At 40.7% G+C, this 23289-nt stretch overlaps 1 protein-coding gene across 4 annotated transcripts in view; it reads left to right on the top strand.

Moving 5' to 3' along the window:
- fynb (FYN proto-oncogene, Src family tyrosine kinase b) overlaps positions 1–23289 on the top strand; it is an 89139-nt gene that overhangs the window by 49879 nt on the left and 15971 nt on the right. For all 4 annotated transcript variants that reach the window (XM_080883274.1, XM_080883273.1, XM_080883275.1 and 1 more), the window contains exons 3-7: positions 4593–4849; positions 11721–11817; positions 16987–17085; positions 20152–20255; positions 20564–20713. In XM_080883274.1, the coding sequence (XP_080739400.1) occupies positions 4603–4849; positions 11721–11817; positions 16987–17085; positions 20152–20255; positions 20564–20713 (697 nt within the window). In that variant the 5' untranslated portion in view covers positions 4593–4602. The remainder of the gene's footprint in view (positions 1–4592; positions 4850–11720; positions 11818–16986; positions 17086–20151; positions 20256–20563; positions 20714–23289) is intronic.

Here is a 23289-nt window from a genome sequence, read left to right as displayed (position 1 = left end):
TGTGGGTTATGTAGAGGGTCGGAATACACAGCAGTTGATGTTGGCTTCTGCTGGGAGCGTACGATTAGAGATGCTCTACAGGCTCGCACTGAGCGTAGTGTTGCTGCTGTTGTCGCCTAGCCTTCCCTGCCTTCCCTGCGTCCTGTCACTGATCATTACAGCGTCCCCTGACAGAGTGTGCTGGTGCACTGCTTCTTCATGCATAGCCTTCTATTCACTCTGTCTGCTGGTTTCATAGCTTTAGCATAGGTCAGCTCAAGTTCAGCCAGAGGATGAAAAGGGTATTGTCCACTCCTGATTTTCATCCTTACATAACGAAGATGTCCACACTTCGTGTTTTGTATAATATCTGGCATTATACAGCATAAAATTTCCTTTGGAATTAATAATGTATTTCTGATTCTGATTAATATGAATAATACACAATACAATACAATACAATACAGAAAGAACAAAGAGTAAAACAGAACACTTTGTTTGAAAGGCATATCTTTGCCGAAGATGTTAAACGCAAACCAATATTACAGTAAGACTGGTCTCTGTTCTACACCTCCACTTGCTGTGACAACCTCTGATTGTCTTGACAGGCATTTCGGCCTCTGTCTGCACTTTGGTGCCATCTGAGGGACTGGTCTATAATTATGTTGAAAGAGAATAGTCACAGTGTGTCAGTCAGCATGAGGCACCTGTTCTAAATGGTTAGTCACTGTTCTGGCATCAACAAAGAGTCAAGCCCAGGAGAGGGTAGCACTTGGAAGCTCTCTCCTTATAACGGTGGACCGATGTAGCATCCACATGATTGCGAAAGCATAGATTGAATATTCCATTTTATTTATAAAACAACTGTTTACAACAGTCTTCTTAAGGCACTTTCTATTGTAAGGTAAAGGCCCAGCAATATTAGGGTGAAATTAATGATATGATCCCCTGTGAGGAAGCCCGTGTGACAGTAGAGAGGAAGAAATCCCCTTTAACAGTAAAAAAAAAAGCTTAGGAAGGTGCAACTATCTTTATCACAGGAATTTCTTCCCAAATTGATTTGATGTCATTAGCGAGGTACAGTTTTTGGATTTTAAAACAGTCAAGACTTAATTTAGATGCAGACTTGCAGCCGTAGTTAAAAAGATATAATAAAAGTATTTAACTGTTTGGGGGATTACAGGTATTTTATACATAAGGTCTAAAGAGATGTTGATGCAAATGAAGGAGGTCATACTCTGAAAAACCAACATCAACCCACATAGCAAAATTGGTATGGCCCGGATCTGGCCCACACAATGTGCTTACACATGGCACACATACCACAAAGAATGACGGCCCTGTGCTGGCGCAGAACAGTTTCAGCTCTGGCCCCAGATGTCAGCCTAATGTGTGTCAAGCAATGTAATAACAACATGTGCCGGAACATAATAGTACAAAAGTAACATGACAAAACTCTGTTTAGACACTGAATTAACTGATTCTTAGATAGGTCTTTCCTACTCTCCCGGATTACTCAAAGTGCTCTATACAACATGCCAAATTCACACACTTTCTCTAAACTGGGCGCTTCCTAACTACATTCATACTCTTGACATGCAGACTGGAGGAGCCAGGAATCGAACCACTAACCTTCCAATCAGTAGATGACCTGCTCTACCTCCTGAGTTACAGCCACCCGGTGGTACACATGAGTAAACCCTCACTACGTTTTGGAAAAAGTGTACACTCACAAACCTGTCAAACCTGCGTTTGAAATGTTGGCCCATAGCAGTATAGTATTGCAACGTGGTATTTGGGTCTTTTAACTGAAATAGGAAAATCGGAACATAAACAGTGTCATCATTGCCAGACCTGGCCCACATCTGGTTGACATACACCCTGCCATGACACCAGTCAGTCAGAAGGCTTAATGCCGGATCTGGGCCAGACCTGTTTTCTATGAGCCTGGGCCACATAAACCAAACTACAATCGGGCCAGCTGTGGCATGCCATCACATAAACAGTGCCATCTATGCCAGGCCTGGCCCCTATTTGGATGACATAACACACGTACCATGCCAGAAGTCAGCCAGCAGTGCTGGCTTGACACTACATCCGGGCCAGACCTGTCTGCTATGTGGGAACGCAACACCAACAACAACCGTCAGACCAATAGTAGAAATTTTTGACTGGGAATATCAACCATCTAATACATTCTCAAAAGTACTGGCAAGAGCGCCAAAAGGCCTGAAAGACCACAATAGACAGTTTTCTTCTTTGGTTTTGAAGGAGAAGTTAAGGAGATGTTAAAGGAGGTGTGTCATTGTTAAGGGCTACTGACAAAGAAATGGGATATACTTCAATGACCAACTCATTGACCTGATCTCATCCCAAAAGAGCATGATTTTTGCTTACTGAAGGCAGAACTGAAGGAAGAGAGACCAGCAAACAAGCTGCAACTGAACACGGACACAGTACGTGCCTGGTAGAGCATCTTAAGCAGAGGTTGTCCAACTGCAGGCTTCAAGGGCCCGTCTCCTGCAAGTTTTAGATGTGTTCTTGATCCAACACAGCTGATTTAAATAGCTAAATTACCTCCTTAACATGTCTTGAAGTTTTCTAGAGGCCTGGTAATGAACTAATCATTTGATTCAGGTGTGTTGACCCAGGGTGGTATCTAAAACCTGCAGGACACCAGTCCTTAAGGCCTCGAGTTGGGCATCCCTGATCTTAAGGAAAGAAAGTGAATTTTGTAATGTCCATTGTTCTAGAGCTCAGACAGTCACTTCACTGTCACTTTCAAGTCTCACGGATCAGTTTGGTCAGTTTTAACTTTTCATATCCATGAACAGTGATAGGTATAAACCTAACAGTAATCTGTCAGAATCCAACCCTCAGTGAGATACAAGACAGGCAGTATCAAAGCACCCTGGTATCTGAACAGCAGAAACAACAAAAGCATGAAAATAAGACTGACAGTGTAAACTTGTCCTGGGGTAGAATACCAGTGGAAAGGTCATTATCAGTTCAAAGTGAAAATGGTTCTTCCCCTAGGCAACATGAATGTGCTCAACAAGTTTTTTGACACTCTGTCTAAGCAGATGAGGAAAATTCACATCAAATCGGGTGTGAAGGTGATGCTGGGAGACACGTTGAAACTGCAAGAGATTATTCTCCTAGAAAAGTTAAATATCCTCAGCAGTTTTTCTTAGTCGTTGGCTATAATGGTTCATGATGTGGTTCTGTCTATCTGTGTCACAGTATCCTGTTTATCAGGGACATTATCGATTGATAGAAGACTCATATTCCTTCCTATGATCTGTGATCCACTTGCTGCTGTAGATCAGGGGTGGGGAACTCTAGAGCTCAAGGGCCCGGTGTCCTGCAGGTTTTAGATATCACCCTGGGTCAAATGATTAGTTCATTACCAGGCCTCTGGAGAACTTCAAGCCATGTTGAGGAGGCAATTTAGTCATTTGAATCAGCTGTGTTGGATCAAGGACACATCGAAAACCTGCAGGACACCGGCTCTCGAGGCCTGGAGTTCCCCACCCCTGCTGTAGATCATGGATCATGGGAAGAAGGAGGGGAATCCTACACTCCTTATTTAATATTCTCTTTTCACAAGTGAATAAATTTAATTCTTTTCTGCAGTCACTGGAGGCAAAAGACAGAAGGAAACTAGGGTTTAAAAAGAAACAGGAAGTGAATATATATTTTCATGTAACAGGCCAGAGCTTAAGGCCTGATCAGGATTTTGTTTTCCAAGGAGAGACAAGATTTATTGCTCATTCTTTCTTATGTTCCATTCCAATAGTCTTATATTTATAGATTTTTTCCTTTAAGGAAACAATTAGATGTTTTTTATTTATTTATTTAGGAATATACTAAATTGGGTAAGAAGAGTGAGCTGCTTTCAATACTGACCAATCTTACTTGTAAGCTAGAGGCAGGGATGCATGAACTGAGATTTATAGGTACAGAAATCTTCGAGCACATGAAAGACAGGTGAAGATTGTTACTGACTTTGATTAGGAGGCTCTGTGATAAAACTAGCGTCCAATCGCCGACTCTCCATCCTCCTACAGCTATCCATTAAGATTGACGAGGTGACATTGACAGCATGGCTCTGTGCCTCCGCACCGTCAATGTGATAGGAGCTGTTTTTCTTCCTGGCCATAAAAGAGAAACACTGTTTGTGTGACTCATCCAGAGACCAAGCTGTATGTCAGGCTATGTAAAAAAAGGTCCCCGTGTCTCAGACCAGAGTGCTAATCAGTGGAAGGATCTCAGCTGTAGAGAAAATGGTGTGAACTAAAACCTTTTAACAGAGCGATGGCTTCAGTTCTGTTTGTTGTGGAGTGTGGCTAAGCTCTGTTCTCCAGCTCATCCTATCGATCCACCCATCAGGTTGAAAGTATATAATTTTTATTTATTGCCTGAATTAAGGCTCTTGTAGCGTGTTTATTTCCCTTGCTCATTATTACATTTCATTCCTTATTACTTATATAATCAGTTGGATGGGTTTCTTTTGGTTAGCTGCAGTCATTTTGTTTTTAATGACCTGTCACTCCAGTCAACAGTTATTATCCAAACTCAAAAAATGCCTCTTGTTTCTGTGTCGTGAACAGATTATAGATAATGGGCTGTGTGCAATGCAAGGATAAGGAGGCAACCAAACTCACAGATGACCGAGACAACAGCATCTCCCAGGGAGCGGGCTACCGCTATGGGGCCGACCCCACGCCACAGCACTACCCCAACTTCGGGGTCACCGCCATCCCCAACTACAACAACTTCCATGCTCCTGTAGGACAGGGGATGACCGTCTTCGGGGGAGTCAGCACTTCCTCACACACGGGAACGCTGAGGACCCGGGGTGGAACAGGTAAAGGAATCACAATTTTTATTTCTGAATGTGAAAGTAATGAAAAGTGATTCAATATATATATATTAATTGCACAGTAATATACAGTATGCTTAGCATTTGCTGTAAGACCTGTCCTGATTAGGGTTTTTTTCCCTGAGCTATAAACCCTGAGCACGTGCATGTTAGCTTCAGAAACGTAGATCCATTTGTTGAAGATCCCAGTGTAGGGAGACTAAGCAGTGCTGTCAAAATTCCCTTCTTTATACCTAATTTATATTGCCATCCTCATCTTGATGGGTTTTCCACTTTGTCACAGTACTAATGAATGTACCTGCACAGGCAGGCCAGCAGGGTACCTCGCATGTCTAAACAACTTTGACATGAAAGAGCGTTGGTACTTAAGGTTGATTTATCAATATCCAGAGCTTTACCAATTCAATTTAGTTCAATTCAATGTGATTATATTTACAAAGGGCTAAATCATAGCAACAGTCATTTCAAGGAGCTTTATATTGTAAGGTAAAGACTTTACAGTAATACAGAGAAAATTAGACGGCCCTCTTTGTCCAAGCACTGGCAACAGTGGGAAGGAAAAACTCCTTTTTAACAGGAAGAAACCTCCTGTAGAACCAGGCTCAGGAAGGGACATCAATCAGCCGTAACCTGTTGGTGGTTGGGGTCGGGAGGCTGGGAAAAAAATAACAATAAGTGATGATTAAATGCAAGTGGTGTACAAGTGAGTGGCAAGTGCTGTGGCAAGTACACAGATGTATACATCTCCTGTTGCGCCTTGACTGTTTTTATCTGTGCTGTACCTACACCTTACCTTACCTACATTGTACCAGTGCCGTCCTTACACTACACCTGTGCTTTACCTATGCACAAAAGGTTTAGGTTCAGTTTTAAATTATAAATGAAGCCTTAGTTATTTCCTTTCATCTCCGTACAGTCATAAACCCTCCATTAATTACCAAATCTTTTATTAAAACATTTTTTCATGTGCTCTAAAACTTTGCCCTAAATTTGTGATTAAACACAGTGCTGGTATGCCAATTTACCCTGCAAAGGAAACTGACTGAAGTTTCTAGTATGTCTGTCGACAGGTATTAGTGTTGTTGTTGGATGCTGTAGTGTTCCAGCTAAGATCGTGGCAGAACATGACGGTGTTGTCGTAGGCTTCTGAGGACTCAAACACAGAGACAATAACCTTTTCATCTATCACAAGTTTATCACGGGTTACATCGTGGACAGCTGTGATCTTATTAGTTGCAAATTGGAAGGTCAACGCCAAACAAAGTCAGAGTTGAAGCTAATTGAACTTTTACAACAGTGAAGTATAAAATCCAACGGTGCTTCAGACTTTAGGATCCCAACAAATATGACTGCAATGTCTCTCTTCAGTTTTAAAAAGCATTTAGTTATATTTTATAAGTTATATTTTCTAAATTCTAAAAGCACATTAACAGGGAAGACAAAAAGTCGTCCCTTTCACTGTGGGTTGAAAACGCCTCCCTTGGCCACCATTATCTCCATGAATTGTGTCTTTTGAACTTCTTTGTATCATTAACATTAACAAGTGGGACAAAGAATACCACTTTCCCACTGCAATTCTGCCATGAGGATGCCAGACAATTCAAGTTCATTTGAAGCGTATCAAGACTTTGATGACTCTGCTCACAACAGCCAGTTTTGATCCCTGGACTTGGATGATAACAGAATGGGAAAACAAAGAGCAGAGCTTGCCTGTCACCACTGCTGTGATATAGGGCAAAAAAACCTTTATATTCAGCTTCTTTTGCAGATCTGCTCAGTGGCAAACAGATTAGACTGTGTTTGTAGTTGTTAGTTACCATTTGGGAATAGTGTGACATATAAAAAGAGCAACTCTCCCTTAGAAAATCACTGCAGAAGAGAAGCAGAAAACTGATCATATCCTTGTTCCATCTTTGCTTTCGCATCTGAGCAGTCCTGTCATGTGAAGTGTGAGGACAATGCTGCTGAGAGACAAATGGTATTTTGCAAACAAGCAACATAGAGGGAGTAAATAACAAATTTCTTGGAGAAAATACTCTTTATTGCTTGACAGAAGACGGGAAGGATTTCCATCACAGCCTGAAGTGTGAGTGTTAGTTCTTTTTGTTTCAGTCCCACACAATTAAGGTGCTGACTGGGCCTAGTAATAGTGTTGTGCTCACAGCCACCCACAGGCATACGCCTCCATATGCAAAAGCAAACTAAGAGGGGTTTCTCTTGCTGTTAAAGACTTCCCATAACATCCCAAAAACCTCGACAGTCCGACCCCAGCCCGGCCATGTCAGGAATGTCCGACTGGCATTAGCACCGGCCTTTGTGTGCCGGTTTCATTGTTTAGGTAGGGAATATTCCTACTCAGGATATCCTTTGTGTTTGATTGAGTCCAGGCTGCTATGCAGAGGAACTCTGCATTTCCACTCAACTTAGCAGAACACTCCCTGAAAGTGTGGATTATTTTTCTGCTCTGTATAATCCAAATCCACACGGTGGTAGAGAAGCAGAGAGGGGTTTAGCTCTTTAATTTTCTCCTGGTGGGAGAAATTTGGATGTAAGCCGGCCTTCCCTTTAAAGCCTTGTAATAACGCAGCTGCCTAGCTCATTCTCCTCAGCCCCAGTCAGCCCCTTCAGTGGAGCTGGTATCTGAAATCTTATTGATCAGTTGATCTTTTGCTGATGTCATTCTCCCCAAATGGAAACTTTCGGCTAGTACCATGGTCTTATGTAACTAATTGAGTGGCATCGCAACAGACAACTCTGATCGATAAACTAGTTTATAGTTGGCGCTCACCTCTGCTGACCTAATCGAACATTCAAACACCACAAACAGCTGTTCTGGCTTGAAGGTTTTGTTGATGTTGTTCGGTTGGAGAACTCGAGTGTTTCAATCAAACACTCTTTTTAAAGGTCTCCTCTCACATCTGTGTTGGTTTTTCACATAAGTAACAGCAGGTCCTCTTTATCTGCAGTTCCATCACCCAGAGCGCCACAACAAGCCTCTTCATATCACTGCTGCCTCCTGACAAAGAATCCGTTTGATGAGACTCTGATGAGAAATTACTTGAATTATCAAGCCGGTGTAAGTGGACTCTAAAGAATTGCCTGTTCAGCTTTCATATGTCAAACACTCCACAGCATCAAACAGCTGCTGTCGTCTCAGACCTGAGACCTGTTACGAGGCGAGACAAATGGAGCGAAACTAAAATTGGATTTCCGAGCTGTTAAAAGATAATATTTGATTTGGGGTCTTATTTTCATAACTGGAGCCATCATTTGTTATTGATAATATCATTACAGTTACAGTTGATGAAATGGTGGAAGAAAGATGAGCATCCAGATAATCAGAGAAGTTTTTGTCTGTCGTTAAGATAAATTCCAGTTCAAAGACCAACTTTCTTGTTCAACTTTCAGGAGCTTTGCGTGCATGTGTATGGTAACGTATGGCTGTTTACATGTTCTTGTCTGTACTTTAACCTCCCATAAGAGGTATCTCCGTCATTGCAGTAGTTTTTTAATTGGCGAAAGACAATCATTCAAATAGCATTGAAAAATGGTCTGTTTGATATTATCTGTTTGTCAGTCTATCAGTATCAGTAATAGCCATTAAATTAAAAAAAAAGAAGAAATAAGAAACACCCTTCAACTATGTTATGTGTGTTGACGTTGTATAGCTTGTCCACCAGAGGGCTTCCTTGTTGGTGGCATATGTGTTTGGAACAATAAAGAACTACACTTACCTTTATGTTTTATGTGTTTCAAGAAAAAAGAACATCCGCCAATATGTTGAAATTAATAAAATATCACGCTCTGTAAGTGACATTATATATATCCACTAAAAAGTCAGCAGAAAACAATTTTCTTTCTATAACTTACCAGAACTAGATTTTTGCTTTTTCTCTGCATATCTACGTGAAGTATGTTCACCTAATATTGAAAGAGGAAAACTTTCCATCAATGTATTTCACAAAGTAGTTACCAACTTGCCATATTATGCCACTCGCATGTGTGTTCAACTGTGCTCCAGATGGTGCAATCGAGCTACAGCTACTTTTCTGTACAAATTATGGGGTTGTTTGTAAATTACCTCAAGTATCATTTTCTGCTTTATGTAATGTTAACCAAAAAATGGGTAAACTCAGCAAATATCAAAGCATTATATACCCACATTAATAGATGCAGAATGGGCTAATAGCAGCTAATGATATCAGCAGGTTAGGAGGAGGTAACTGTTTAATCTGTTTTATTTGTGGTAAAATGTTATAGAAAATACAAACACAGCTAGATTACAGATTCTGCCATGTAAAGCCTGTTATAAAAATGATGTTTCAACCTTTCAGATGTTACTGTTAACAACTTTAGATTTCGAAGTTGTATCTGTTATAAGTAACATTACAAATACAGTGTAAAGACAGAGTAAGGGTTTCACACTGTATTAATAAGTACTCATATTGTATAAGCAGGTTGTTTTGCTCTCACTTATCAAAGTCGTTGCATTCATTTGACTCAGTCCCAGTCAGTAGAATCGTTATTTGGACATTGAAAGCATTACATAACTGCTTTCGTTTCACACATTGCGAGGTTTTCCAGTTGAACTTTCCACAACACCTGCCTTGTTGTCAGGATTATTGCAGTTTGGTGTGACAAACAGAGAAGCAGAAAGGCATTCGAGATTTGTTCATAAAAGTCACTTTGTAATGGCTTTTGAAAGGGAAAACAACAAGTTCTGCTCTATTTCAGCCAGCTTGATGTTTTTAGTCTTGTCTGTGTGGAGTCGTTGAGATAATGCTGGCATGGCTGAAAAGGTTTTGCAGGCCACTGGTCTTTATCTCGAGTTTTAGCCAGTCTGATGGGAGTCAGGCTGGATTGAAGTAAGTCCATATTCAAGCTTCTGTCACTGGACAATTCAATGTCAGACCTTTGGCTGCCCTGCTGCTACATTCACATTACTGTCAGCTTTATCTAATTGAAGTGGTGGATTTGCTTTAGGCAAGCAGGAGCTCTGGCTTGTAAGGTCAATTTTGAACTTTTGCCAACACTTTGAAACTATCTTGTAGCAGTTTTAGCAGTTCTGTGTGGGTTTTAGCTTCAATTAAAGGTAAGCAAAGATCACTCCATGTCACAATGTTGCCAGAATTTGACTGAGCCAGTGTCTAGACAAAATGCCTTTTTGATTGTTTCTTCTATTGCTTTTTTATTACTGTACCAGTTTGAATTTCTTTCTTCCTTAGTCTCTTTTTATTGTTGACCTCCTGTTATCCAATAACATATTCTATAAAAGGTGTGTAAGGGTCAGAAAACAGTGCTGAGATAGATATTTAAAGGATACTGTTCTTTCTTACATCTGTGATAAGAGGTAAATTAACAAAACTGGTGGAGGAGAATATTGATTCTGCAAAAGTTAGTCTACAAATATAAAGCATATAGTGTCACAGAGTAAACGTGATCTGTATGATTAAGACTCGCTGGTTCTTTTAGACTAAAAGCCTTCCCGAATCCTTAAAAAGATGAAGACAATAATCTAAAAATAAGGACTTAACTGGTAAATCAGGTCTTCAAATATTCAGAATGCTAAGACCTGAGAAGCAGGAATCAACATACAGCTTTTTCTTCTAACATTACAATTTAAAATTAATCTCAAAATATTGCTCAAGGGTTTCGATCCTGGCACAGAAGGAATCAAATCAGTGAAAAGCAGCAATTCCAGGTCAAGCAGCTCTAACATATTAGCCTAAATTGATAGCCTACATACAAGATTTCCACGGTGACAAGGACATGGGCAAGCCTGCAATGAACTACATGAACCAAATATTATTGCTTTGTCAAATTGCTTAACCATAGTGGCATTAACAAAGGTATTAGAAGGTCATAAATATAACTTGTGGTAAACTGCAGGAAGCTGGTGGATTTAGTTTGTGTCTGACGTGTCGGTTTGATGGTTTGAAACCATTATAAAACAAGGTTTCTATCTGATATTTCAATGTTTATGTTTTATCTTTCAGATGATCCAGTATTCACATCCACCACACACCATGATTGTACAGAAACTGAACTTGTATCTTTTTAGCTCGTTTTTGTCTGTTTCTGATTTAGTCATTGGACTTCAACCCAGTGCAATCGATCAATGTCTCTCTGGAAAGATGGACGGTGCTGTTGTCCATCGCTCTTTCCAATTTAGCCATGGTTGGCAGCATCGTATCTCCTCCTTGATCTTCTTTCAAGAATCTTCAGCATTTTGTGGTTATCGGTGAAATTAATGCTGCGAAGGGAGTTAAGGGCTAAACATTCTAACAGTCTATCCTCAAAGAGCACTTGATTATATACACAGAAAGTGACGGCAGTACTTGTGTGTAGAAGGAGTCTCATCAACACTGAACATGTTAAAGAGGATTTGGATCGTGACTATGTTAGAAAAAGCTTTGAACGGACATTACGGAGCTACAGCAGAACCTATCCTAGTGTATGTACAGTCAGTCTCTACTACCTCAGGCTAAACAGTTCCAACTGCCAACCAAAAAATAGTTTTAATATATTTTAAGAACCTCCTTAGTACCATACAATAGTATACAATCAATCAAATAGTTCCATTTTTTCTGCTTTTGTCTTCACCCATTCGGCTGAAGTTCTTGTACAAGATCTTTAATTTTTACCTTCTAGGAGTTGCATCTAAAAAGTCATGTTGTTCTGATTTTAAAAGTTTAAAAAGATCTGCTACCATACAATGTACTTCACACAGTTGTTCCTTTATCCTCATTGTGAAGGAGCTGTTGTTGCAGCTCATTTCAGTTCAGAGTGTAATTTTAAACTTGATTTTCTTGCTAATCCTCCTAGCGCTGACACTATGGTTTGGTCCCTCCTGCAGGAGTCACCCTCTTTGTGGCACTTTATGACTACGAGGCACGGACAGAAGATGACCTCAGCTTCAAGAAGGGAGAGAGGTTCCAGATTATCAACAGCACGTAAGTTGCAGCTGCTTATCAGTCTGTCCACACTCAGGAGAAATGCAAGTCTATGAGAAGATGGCGCTAGCTACTTGGAGAGGTGCAGACAAGTTTTCAGATGAGTCGAAAGTGGCAGCTTGTACACGAAAAAGAAATGTTTTGGTTTCATAATGTAGAGCAGGAAAGAGCCCAAAATAAGCCTGCTTTACTGCTTCAGTTTGTGAAACATAAAAGCTGTGTTCTGCTCTGGCAACCTCAGCGTTGAAAACTCAATTATTCAAACCATGAAATAAGACCTAAGACCACAGTAGCTGGTTGAGAAAGCCAGAATTGGCAGCAGCTTTTCATAGGGTATGGCATTAAAGGGTGCAGAGCCTTTCACATGAGGTAAAAGTGGTGGCTTGAACAAGCAATATGACAGTCATGATTTTACAGAGGGTGGAGCAGGATCTCCAACCAGCAGTGATGAGTGTAGTGTAACTTCAAGACTTCCTTCTGAACAGGAAGTGCCTAGGTTACACCCACAGTCATGTTGGCTTGCCTTTCTGCTAGTCAGCAGAACTGCAGCAAAGTGTGTGTGTGTGTGTGTGTGTGTGTGTGTGTGTGTGTGTGTGTGTGTGTGTGTGTGTGTGTGTGTGTGTGTGTGTGTGTGTGTGTGAAACTGAACAAGAAAAGAGCCACAATCATCTGCCAGCTCTTTAACTATCCTTGATGGTTTTCATTGTCTTTGTGTCTGCATCCGGCTGCATCTCAGCCTGCCTCTGTTTGTTTGGGTTCCTGCGGCAGTGCACTGACATTTGAGGAGAGCATGAACACTGCTGGGACTGCGCTGTGACCCTGTTCTCCTTCACATTTCATTGTAATAAGGTTGCTCAGTACATGTGCAGAATAGCACTGCAGAGGGGACCCATATAGTTTCAGAATTAAACAGTAGGCTGTGAGTGTTGCTGTTAGTTTTGTGATTTCTAAGCACATGAACACAGTGGAGTGACAGTATTATGTTGCTGGTATATTGCTGCTGGATTTCAAAATTGAATATTTATTTTTCAGAGAAAAGTTGGGTTTATTACTTGTAAGAAGAATGCAACCATGAAAACAAAGTTTCTATCAATCTAGTATATAACACTGTATAGTGTATAACACTGATATTGACTTCAGTTTTCCTTATAAGGCTAATAAGATCAAACTTATATGCAAAGATGAGAAATCACAGAAGCTTGTTTACTTGCTAACAGTAGGTGCAGATGGTAACTGATCTCAGAGCAGTGAAAGCAGAGCCAGCAGCAGCTTGTCTACCTCGCTAGTCTCTTGTCTCTTATCAGTTTCTTGTCAAATACGAGAGGTTTATCCACAATGCTCACACATAGACACCAGAAAAAGCTGCTGACTTTACATTGTGACAAGCTTAAATCAGGACAGATACACCAGCAGAAATGAGACACACTTCAGATTTCACTGGACTCATAGTCATTCAGAGTTAAGGCTGCTTCCAGCGACAACAATATGGCAGTAATTTTTAAGAGACGGAGAGAGATGAGACAGGCTATGATGAAGAGCGCTGTTTGAGATGCAAAGGGAAAGAAATCTTTTGCTTTGAAATTGATGTTTATTTTTTGATTTCACTGGGCAAGTAGTGCTACCTTGCTTTCCCTGACTGAGATCAATGTATATAAATGGTAATTGTCACCCACTGGTTTTGGAGTGACCATATTGAGTTAAGAGGGTGGACCGCTAAGTTTTCAGCTTTTGGCTTTTACAATCTTGATTTCCATTGTCCTTGATAAATATAAATAAATCAACATGCTAATATGGGTTGTCAAATTAATCGGGCAGCAGCTTGAAGTAGTTTGTTAGAAATAATGTGGAAATTGCACAAATTTATCTTTTTGGTTTCAGAGAAAATTCTAAGTAAATTCTAACGGTGGAGCAATCTATATAAACCTTAGAGACTAAATTTAGGTCAAAAATGGGAAAGAAGTTCACAAATTCCCCGTGATTCCTTGTAGAAGTGAGTCAGTGCTGCTAATTTTAGTAACATGGATGTTTGTATTGGTGGTCTTACTGATACTATATTATAAACAAGCACAAGCCTCTATTGTTAAAAGGTAATGCAGTTCCCATGTGAGTTTTCTTCTGATTCATTTTCATTTTCAGCCTCTTGTCCATACATGAGTGCCTTATGGCACAACAAGGTTAGCCTTCCTTCTCGCCACACCCACTTAGCCGCTGTCTTGCACATTCCACAACACACCTCGGCCTTTCCAGGGCTCCAGCCAGAGCAGGAAAAAAGTGTCATTAAAGCCCCAACCTCCCTCCTCTTCCTCCTTTCTGTATGTCTTTCTCCCCAGCATGAAACATAGATTGCTATATCTTTACTCCCTTACTTCTCTCCTTTCCACCTCTCTCCATCCACCCACGCCTCAAGTATGGTCAGGGCTCCTTTCAGCTGCCCACACTGACCCCTGGTGGAGAAAGGCAGTAAAATTGCCTAAAGCCTTCGTCTGCTCTAGCCTGTCAGAGCTGGCAGTGACTAACAGATGCCCCCGCCTGCCTGGGCAACAAACTAGTTCTGGGAGAGTCTCAGCTGACAGAAGGCAATGTGTCTCCTTTGTGTTACATGATGGCATCCTAAAGGAAACATCTCTGAATGTTTAGAAGCCACTCCCTTCAGCTCAGGTTTTTTGTAAGCCACCATTGAGCATGTTATTGTGTAGCTTCATCAGACATAATAAAGAAAAAGAATCCTACACTACACGATTACACTATTAGTAAATTCAACTTGAATTGTTCTGATCCGACCACAGGCTATGAATAAACGTGCTGTGGTGTGAATGGCCGTCTGTACCACTCGTCTCAGTCGACACAGTGCTGTATTTAATTATACTCTCATCAGCAGTCACCACAGGGAAAGAGGATTTGAATCCATTTGGAGACAGGAGGGAGGTTCCTTGTTTACTCTCGTTGTTGTTTTCAGTCTTTTTGTGGTGGTGCAGAGTTGGTTTAAAGGGTTTGTTTCAGGAGACAAAAGAGGCCGCGGGACAGACTGGGGCCCACCCCACCCCGTCTGTTTATGCCTCCCCGGTTCCATGCAAACACACATATCGACATTACACAGAAAAACACATCCTCTTACTGCTGCATACTTTTTACCCTCAGAAGGTTTATTGTTGAGACTTCATGTGTGCCTCTCTCCCTCCCTTCCCAAGGGATCCCCTCTGAACAAAGGGAAGCGTGTCTGTTTCTGCCTGGGATGTCGTCCCCAGGCAATCCTCATCATGGCTTTATTCAGAATAAATGAAGGCTCAGCAACGCCTCTGCGCTCCTCCCCTTTCCTCCACTCCCCTCTCTCTGTCTCTTTCTCTGTCTTATAACCCTCTCTCTCATGCATAGATAAACTCACACACATCTAAAGCCATTCCTTCCCAGTGTGTAAGGGACATGATAGTAATAAGTGCAGAGTGGTACAGCATGTCAGTGAGGCACGGTTTTAGCACAGAGATGGAGAGACGAAGGGTACATTGTTAGATACTACAGCAGCGGTCTCCAACCTTTTTTGCGCCACGGACCGGTTTATGCCCGACAATATTTTCACGGACCGGCCTTTAAGGTGTCGCGGATAAAACTAGTACTGGTACGGAAAAAAGAAGATTTATTCATAACACACGTGAAAAGACCCAGGAAAACCGAGTTAATGATAAAAACGATAACAAAATAACGCTGAAAACCGATAAAAACCCTGAAAACCATACATTTCACACCTGAGCCTCAACTCTCGCGGCCCGGTACCAAACGACTCATGGACCGGTACCGGTCCGAGGCCGGGGGGTTGGGGACCGCTGTACTACAGTACATTTTTACTTTTGTTGGCAAATCCAATCTGAAACTCTAAACTACTGGTGTGATTCCACCTCTCAGTGTTTTGTGATCTCCATACTTTGTCTTTATATTTTTAATATGGGTCAAAAATATTGATTTAGCTACTTATGAAACTATAGTGCAGGACGTTATTAATGTCAAATTCCTTTTTGACATTATAGTCTTCATATCAAGACGTCTGTTTTAGAACTTTAATTATTATTTGATTACAATTGATTGCTTATTATGCGGGATGATCGTGGCTCAAGAGTTGGGAGTTCGCCTTGTAATCGGAAGGTTGCCGGTTCGAGCCCCGGCTTGGACAGTCTCGGTCGTTGTGTCCTTGGGCAAGACACTTCACCCGTTGCCTACTGGTGGTGGTCAGAGGGCCCGGTGGCGCCAGTGTCCGGCAGCCTCGCCTCTGTCAGTGCGCCCCAGGGCAGCTGTGGCTACAATGTAGCTTGCCATCACCAGTGTGTGAATGTGTGTGTGAATGGGTGGATGACTGGATATGTAAAGCGCTTTGGGGTCCTTAGGGACTAGTAAAGCGCTATATAAATACAGGCCATTTACCATTTTACCATTTATTATTAATTAAGAACTTGGAGGCCAGCAGTAGTTTTTCAACAAACATTTCAGAGGACTGGGGGATATAGTGCTTGTCCTTGGAGATTATTTCTAGTAGAACATTATAGAACACTTCATTTTTTGAGCCAAGCCAAGCTCAAGTTTTCAGATTTTTTAGGTCTAAATAAACAGAACTGACCAATCAGATGACTGCATTTGGCAACGAGTGTACTTGTAGCTCAAAATGCAGCCTGGTTGAATTATTATAATATATTATAATTATTAGTATAGTACTATTTCACCTCAGCCTCTGTGAATTTTTTTCCAGATGTGGTGCTTTAACTCGAACTCCTGGTTTAAACCATGAAAGTCTCCTTGCTGCTGCCTTCTCATGAGGATTGGATGAACCCAGAATCTCAGTTTCTTCCTCGTCTCGTTAGGAAACATCAGGACCAGCTTCAGCTTTTTATAACGTGTTTTCTGATGATGAGGAAATAATAATATACACCTTCAAAAAAATACATCTTTATTATATCGTCATTATGTTCTTACTTCAGCGGCTAAAATATGCTCTCCTGAACTCATTGAGCTGTTCTTTGATAACGTGCATTTCTTTTAGCTGTTTCTTAATTTTAAACTTATATAGGGATTATAGAGTTCTATATATGTTGCACAAGTGAGTGGACCAGAGCATGTCAGCTCATATAAAATGAAGTTGTATAAATGTTCTCCTTTCCTCACCCTATTCCTCTTTTTGTCTTTCAGTGAAGGGGACTGGTGGGATGCTCGCTCCCTCACTACCGGTGGCAGCGGCTACATTCCCAGTAATTATGTGGCTCCAGTGGACTCTATCCAGGCTGAAGAGTAAGTAGCATATGTGTGTGAGCGTGCACTTGTTCATACCCGCTGACTTTCATAGAGAATGTGCTCTGAAGTACTTTGAGATTAGTGGATGTGAAGCTTCAGACTGACAGCTGCACGTTAACCTTCTGAGAAAGGAAGTTCAGGAGAGAGGAACAGTTTATACTTTATACTCAAGGCAAGCTTTTCTACTGGCCTTATAAAATGGCATTTATGTGACACTATAAAGAGTATTATGTTTGATTCAGACATCAAACGGCTGGATTATTGTAATCTTCCACACAGATGTTTTTCTGAATCAAGATTCAGTCAATTCACTGTGAAGAATTATATTATTCTTGTGCATTTAGCTTTGTAGAGAAGCATTTTCATACAGTGGTAAGCTAACGAGCTCACATAGGACAAGAGAATGAAGCACCAGTGGCAGACCTGCCAGTTCTGGTGTTCTCTGGCGAATGCCATTCAAACTATATGGTGTTGGTCTGTCAGCACAGGGCCTGATAAAGGGCACTAATGTCAACCTTATAGCATCTGATTCTGACATGTTGTTGGGAAACATGCACAAGTAGATCACTGGAGGTCATTTTGGAGGGCTCTGGTAATGATGCCCTGCTCACACAAAGAAGTACATACTGGTCCAGCTTCAGGGTTAATGCATGTATATATCCCTGCCCAGCTCTTCTCATGTCTCTTGCTACTCCTGAACACTTGTGAGACTGTATTAGGAGATGCAGAAAACCCTATGTGCCTTTCTAAAAGAGCCAGACTACTTCTTCAACTTGAATGGACTACAGGTACTGTTTCATGCTACCAGTAGTGACAAGGATCCTATTGAAAACAAAAAACGAAAGAAAATTGAGTCAGGGGGACAAGGAGAGAACGACGATCTCTTGTTGGAGGTTGTCTTTGTCACGTCTGCCGGGGCAGTTGGCATGGAAGGAATGAGGCTGAGGACCCAAGTGGAGGCAAACTGAGACGAAGGTGGATGATAACAAAAGCCTTTATTGATGGTTGAACAAAAGTACAAACAGGTGGCACAGAGAAAACTAACCAAAACTAAGCATTAAGATAACGCAAACCTGAAACTAGAAAACTTGGAAACACGAGGACAGAGGTAATCCAAAGGAACCACAGAGGATGATAACATGCAGGAGGAAACGCAGACGATCAAACTGAACAAAGGAAAGCACACACTATATACACACCAGGTAACGAGGCAGGAATGCATAACAGGAGGAACACACGGCTGGGATTAATCTGACATAACGAGACACAGGAAGTAAACCAGACTACACTGACAAAGGACCAGGACCATCAAAGTAAAACAGGAAACACACAGGCTGAACTCAAGACATGTAAGCTTAACACAATGAACCTGAAACGTGGGACAGGAAGGTACAGACTAGACACAACACGGAACACAGGGAAGGCACATAACAAAACCTGAAATCAGCAAATACTAAAAAACTAGGGAGCTAGAAATACTGAGACAAAAACTAGGAGACTAGCAGGGACAAATCATGAACTCAGAAACTATATAATAATTCAAAAATACAAAACCACTGAGTCACCGACCCAGGACCGTGACAGTCTTGTTGATGATTTTATACTGTACCTGTTGTTATTTTCATTTACACCAAAGCATTTAGAATCCACTCACAATAGTTTATGCATCCTTGCTGGACAGATTGATATCCCTAAAGTTTAACTGACTAACTTATACTGTGATGATCAGGTGTTCCCTTAAGATTTTTGAGCAGTGTATTTTTTTCTATAAAAAATGTAGTTAAATGTAGCTAACAAAGCAGTAATTGATGCTCTTGTTGATGGAGCTTAGGGTTGTAGTACATCCATCAGTTGAAAGGGCACTCAGAAATCTGTGAGGGGAGCAGAGACAGCTGCTGGGTAGTGTTGAGCACGAATCGTTTTCCAAATTATTGCTCTCACGTTGCCATTAGGGGTGGGGGGAAAAAATCAATACTGTGTAGTATCGTGATATTTTGTTTGCTAATAATGTAGCGATACAGGGACAGCAGAAATCGATATTTTGTTACAAAAAAAGTTTTTGTGGACTGGAACTGTGACTTCAGAGCATGTTGATCCTTTTTCTGAGCAAGAATCCTGACATTCCTTCACTGTCCAAATGTGTTTAACTTGTTTTTTGGCAGCAATAAACATGACAGTTTACTTATTTTAATTTAAGACATGTTTTATTTTAATTAAGTTTAAAACTTTTTTATTTAATGTAAAATTATATTTTGTTTTAATTTACTTTCAAATTCTTCAGTTGCTGAATGGGCTGCATAGTTTTCATAAATTGCATAGTTCAGAATAGCTATAATTGTACCAGATGGTTGCATTCAGTTAAGTTGGACTAGACTGTAATACAAACCGTTCAGTTTGTCAACAATAAAACTGACTGAAATGAGAGAAAGACTGAGTGCGAGACTTTGATATTAGATAAAATGAATATTGATAAAGTTTACCTTTATGTACAGAATCTGAATATCGCAAAATATTTTTAAAAATTGCAATAATATCATATCGTGCGTTAAGTATTGTGATAAGATCGTATCGTGGGATGTATGGTGATTCCCACCTCTAGTTGCCATGTTGTGATACTCGAAACAAATATGTAATGTAGGAATGTAGATTGTCAGTGTTACTCTCCATCCATAATATCAGTGTTGACCGTCTCATCATCACTTGATTTCATCATGTGTTACATAATGTTAAAAGGTCAGCTGGCAGCAGGGCTCTCAGTGATGACATCGCAAACCCCGTGTTCCAGTGCTATCATACACATTTTGGCCTCATTCATTTGTCCAACAGTGTTGGACAAATGTTGGACAAATGAATGGCCTCTTGAGAATTATGCTTATCTTAACAGTCTTTTAGCATCATCAGACTAAAAAGCTCCACGATACTGTCCGGGATTTTCTGATTCCTTGTCAGAACCATTTTTGGCAATACCCCTGGAAATAGTAGTACTATGATGTGACCTTATGCATGACTTGAACACAGTGACTGCAGTGTGTCTGTGTTTGACTTCTTTTCCTATATTTGCAGCTGGTACTTTGGTAAACTGGGCCGTAAGGATGCAGAGAGGCAGCTACTGTCTACTGGCAACCCTCGAGGCACCTATCTCATCCGAGAAAGTGAAACCACAAAGGGTAAAAAAAACCACAAAACAGACACACTGACACACATCGACCTGTAAGTGTGTGTGTTTATGCCATGACAGATTTACTACTTAGGAGTAAGAAGTGTTCACAGCTGCCTGATGGTGTAATCACAAGTAGAACGCATGGAGTATTTTCTAAGCTCTCATATTTCTCATAAGACTTTTGTAGTAAAAGTGTAGTGTGATAGCCTCTGCTTTTTGAATAGCAGCAGAACTGGATGGGTAGAAGTGAGTACTGAAGTGTTGAATGGGAACTTGGTGTTCAGTGATTCGAACCTCCTGGTCTGTCTTCCTCAGGTGCCTTTTCCTTATCCATACGGGACTGGGATGATCTCAAGGGCGACCACGTCAAGCATTATAAGATCCGCAAGCTAGACAGCGGCGGCTACTACATCACTACCAGGGCTCAGTTTGAAACACTGCAGCAGCTGGTTCAGCACTATTCAGGTAAAATACAAAGATTCTATAATTTGTCATGTTGTGTAAACTTGTAACTATTTTTGTTTGTTGTGTATTTAAGGTCGACTTAAAAAAAGGTAGCTTTGCAGTTTGTTCTTGTAAATGTGCGACTGTTCAGTTTGAAGGATTTTAGATTGTAATTGCTTCTTCCACATGAGCCACAACAGTGTTCAGTGCCGTTTTGGTTGAATGTCATTAAAGCTGATGGAGAGGTGGAGAATGGCTAAAGGAAGAGTCTGTGCAGGTGTAGAGCTCTTTGTTTCAGAAAACGCTGAATATGAGCCATTGTCATTATTTATTCAAGTAAATTTGAAGAATTTCAAAATATTCTCATTCTGGTCTGTTTGGATTTTCTCCTCTTTGTTAGGACAAAATATACTATGAGATAATACAATATGGTTTTATATGTTTGTAGAGGTATAGGGCTACGTTTGTGTGTTAATCCTTATATATTTATATATTTAAAGTATATATACTTATATATTTAGTATTTAAAAGTAGAATGGGAGGCAGAGCGTTTAGTTTTCCGGCCCCTCTTCTGTGGAACCAGCTTAATTCAGGAGATAGACACTATCTGTCTCCCGCTTCAAAGTTTCCTTTTTGCTAAAGCATATAGTTAGGGCTGGATCAGGTGACCCTGAATCCTCCCTTAATTATGCTGCAGTAGATGTAGGCTGCTGGATGATTCCCATGATCTTCAGTCACCTTTCTGACTCACTATGTGTTAAATAATGTTCATAATATTCTAATATTATCTAATATATCTAATAATCTAAACTCTATGCTTACAGTACAATGCTTCCACTAAAGCTATTAGTTTTCCCTTTTTTCATATAGATATATATATGTTGTTAAAAGCTTATGTTTAAGATGGACAACCAGTCAGTCAGTCTAAATGGAGAGGGAACAGAGCTAAAACAGCCTCACTAATGCCGAGTGTAAGATAATAAGAATCAATTTGAACCTAGAAAAAAACAAATAAAATAGGTTGATCTTAACAAAAATCGTCCAGTTTTAAATGTGTTTATCCTTTTTACATGCTCCACTTCTCCACCAGGTCTTAGGAAATTCAGCTTGGTACTTTCTGCTTCAGTCCAGGTAGACAGGAATGATCACATAAATTTAAGTTCAGATAATAATCTGGTAATATTTAATGCTGTACTGGGAAATGCTGAATGTATGATGCAGATGTCAAGAAAGTGCATCGCTGGCCTGAAAACAAGCAGATCAAACGGGAGAAATGCCTTTTCTTTTTTTAAAAGCCTTCCAGACAGACGTTGCCGTAGACAGATTTGTCGGTGGATGCAGAGCACTGACACTGCGACCCCATTTTCACAAGCCCAAATAGGAAAGTGTTTTGTGTGGTGTCCATTTCCGTGAATTGATCAAACATGCATTAAGCAAACACTGTTACGCTGTTATTGCATTTTCACATACAGGAATAGAAGATGACTCGTACTGTGAGACACAAAGACATGGCCTGTGTTGGAATACCTGCTAGTTTGTGTCTCACGTGCAACTGGATTCACATTAATTTTTAATGCAGCAAACAAGAGGCCACAGAGAGAGCACTCTGACACCCTGAAGAGCCACTGTGAGCCCATCCTGCTGTTCATATTGAGCTTATTGGAAACGGACACCCCACTGGTGCACTGACACATATATGTTTTACTTATTACTTGTTAACACGGATTCTGTTTTTCAGCATTTTCTCACTGTCTCGCTTCTACTTGTGCTTCTTTGAAAGCGTGCTCATTTGTTGTGTTTGATCTCTCTCATTCTGCGTCCCTTTGACTAAGAACGGTGCTTTTCCAGTCACGCTCCAGTTGTCATTGACATATTGATCTCTTGAAGTCCTAAAATCAGTGCCATGGATTTTCTGTATGCGTTAGCGTCATGGCACATTAATCAGAATCAGAATCAGAATCAGAATACTTTATTGATCCCTGGGGGAAATTATTTTTTGTTACAGTGCTCCATTTTAAACCAACATTAAGACAAGACAGACAATACGCTAACTAAGAATAGTACAATATATACATATATATACATACATACATAAGTCACTTATAAATAAATAGTTGGAAAAGAAACATGTGTAGCTGTAGCAGCAAACAGTGTGTTAAGTGGATGCGTTGTACAGGGAGATGGCCACAGGCAGGAATGATTTCCTGTGTCGTTCAGTGGTGCTTTTCGGTAATCTCAGTCTCTCACTGAACGAGCTCCTGTGGCTGACCAACATGTCATGGAGTGGGTGGGAGGTGTTATCCAACATTGTCTTTATCTTGGACAGCATCCGCCTCTCCGACACCACCTTGAGGGAGTCCAGCTCCATCCCCACAACATTGCTGGCCTTACGGATCAGTTTATTAAGTCTGTTGGCATCTGCGACCCTCAGCCTGCTCCCCCAGCATGCAACAGCATAGAGGATCGCACTGGCCACAACAGACTCATAGAAAATCCTCAGCATTTTCTGGCAGATGTTGAAGGACCTCAGTCGCCTCAAAAAATAGAGACGACTCTGGCCCTTCCTGTAAAGTGCTGTGGTGTTTTTAGCCCAGTCC

This window comes from Rhamphochromis sp. 'chilingali' (genome assembly GCF_963969265.1).
Source record: "Rhamphochromis sp. 'chilingali' genome assembly, chromosome: 5".
NCBI classification, from domain to species: Eukaryota; Metazoa; Chordata; class Actinopteri; order Cichliformes; family Cichlidae; genus Rhamphochromis; species Rhamphochromis sp. 'chilingali'.
Note: the sequence above shows the minus strand (reverse complement) of the source record. Positions and strands in the feature narration are given on the sequence as shown.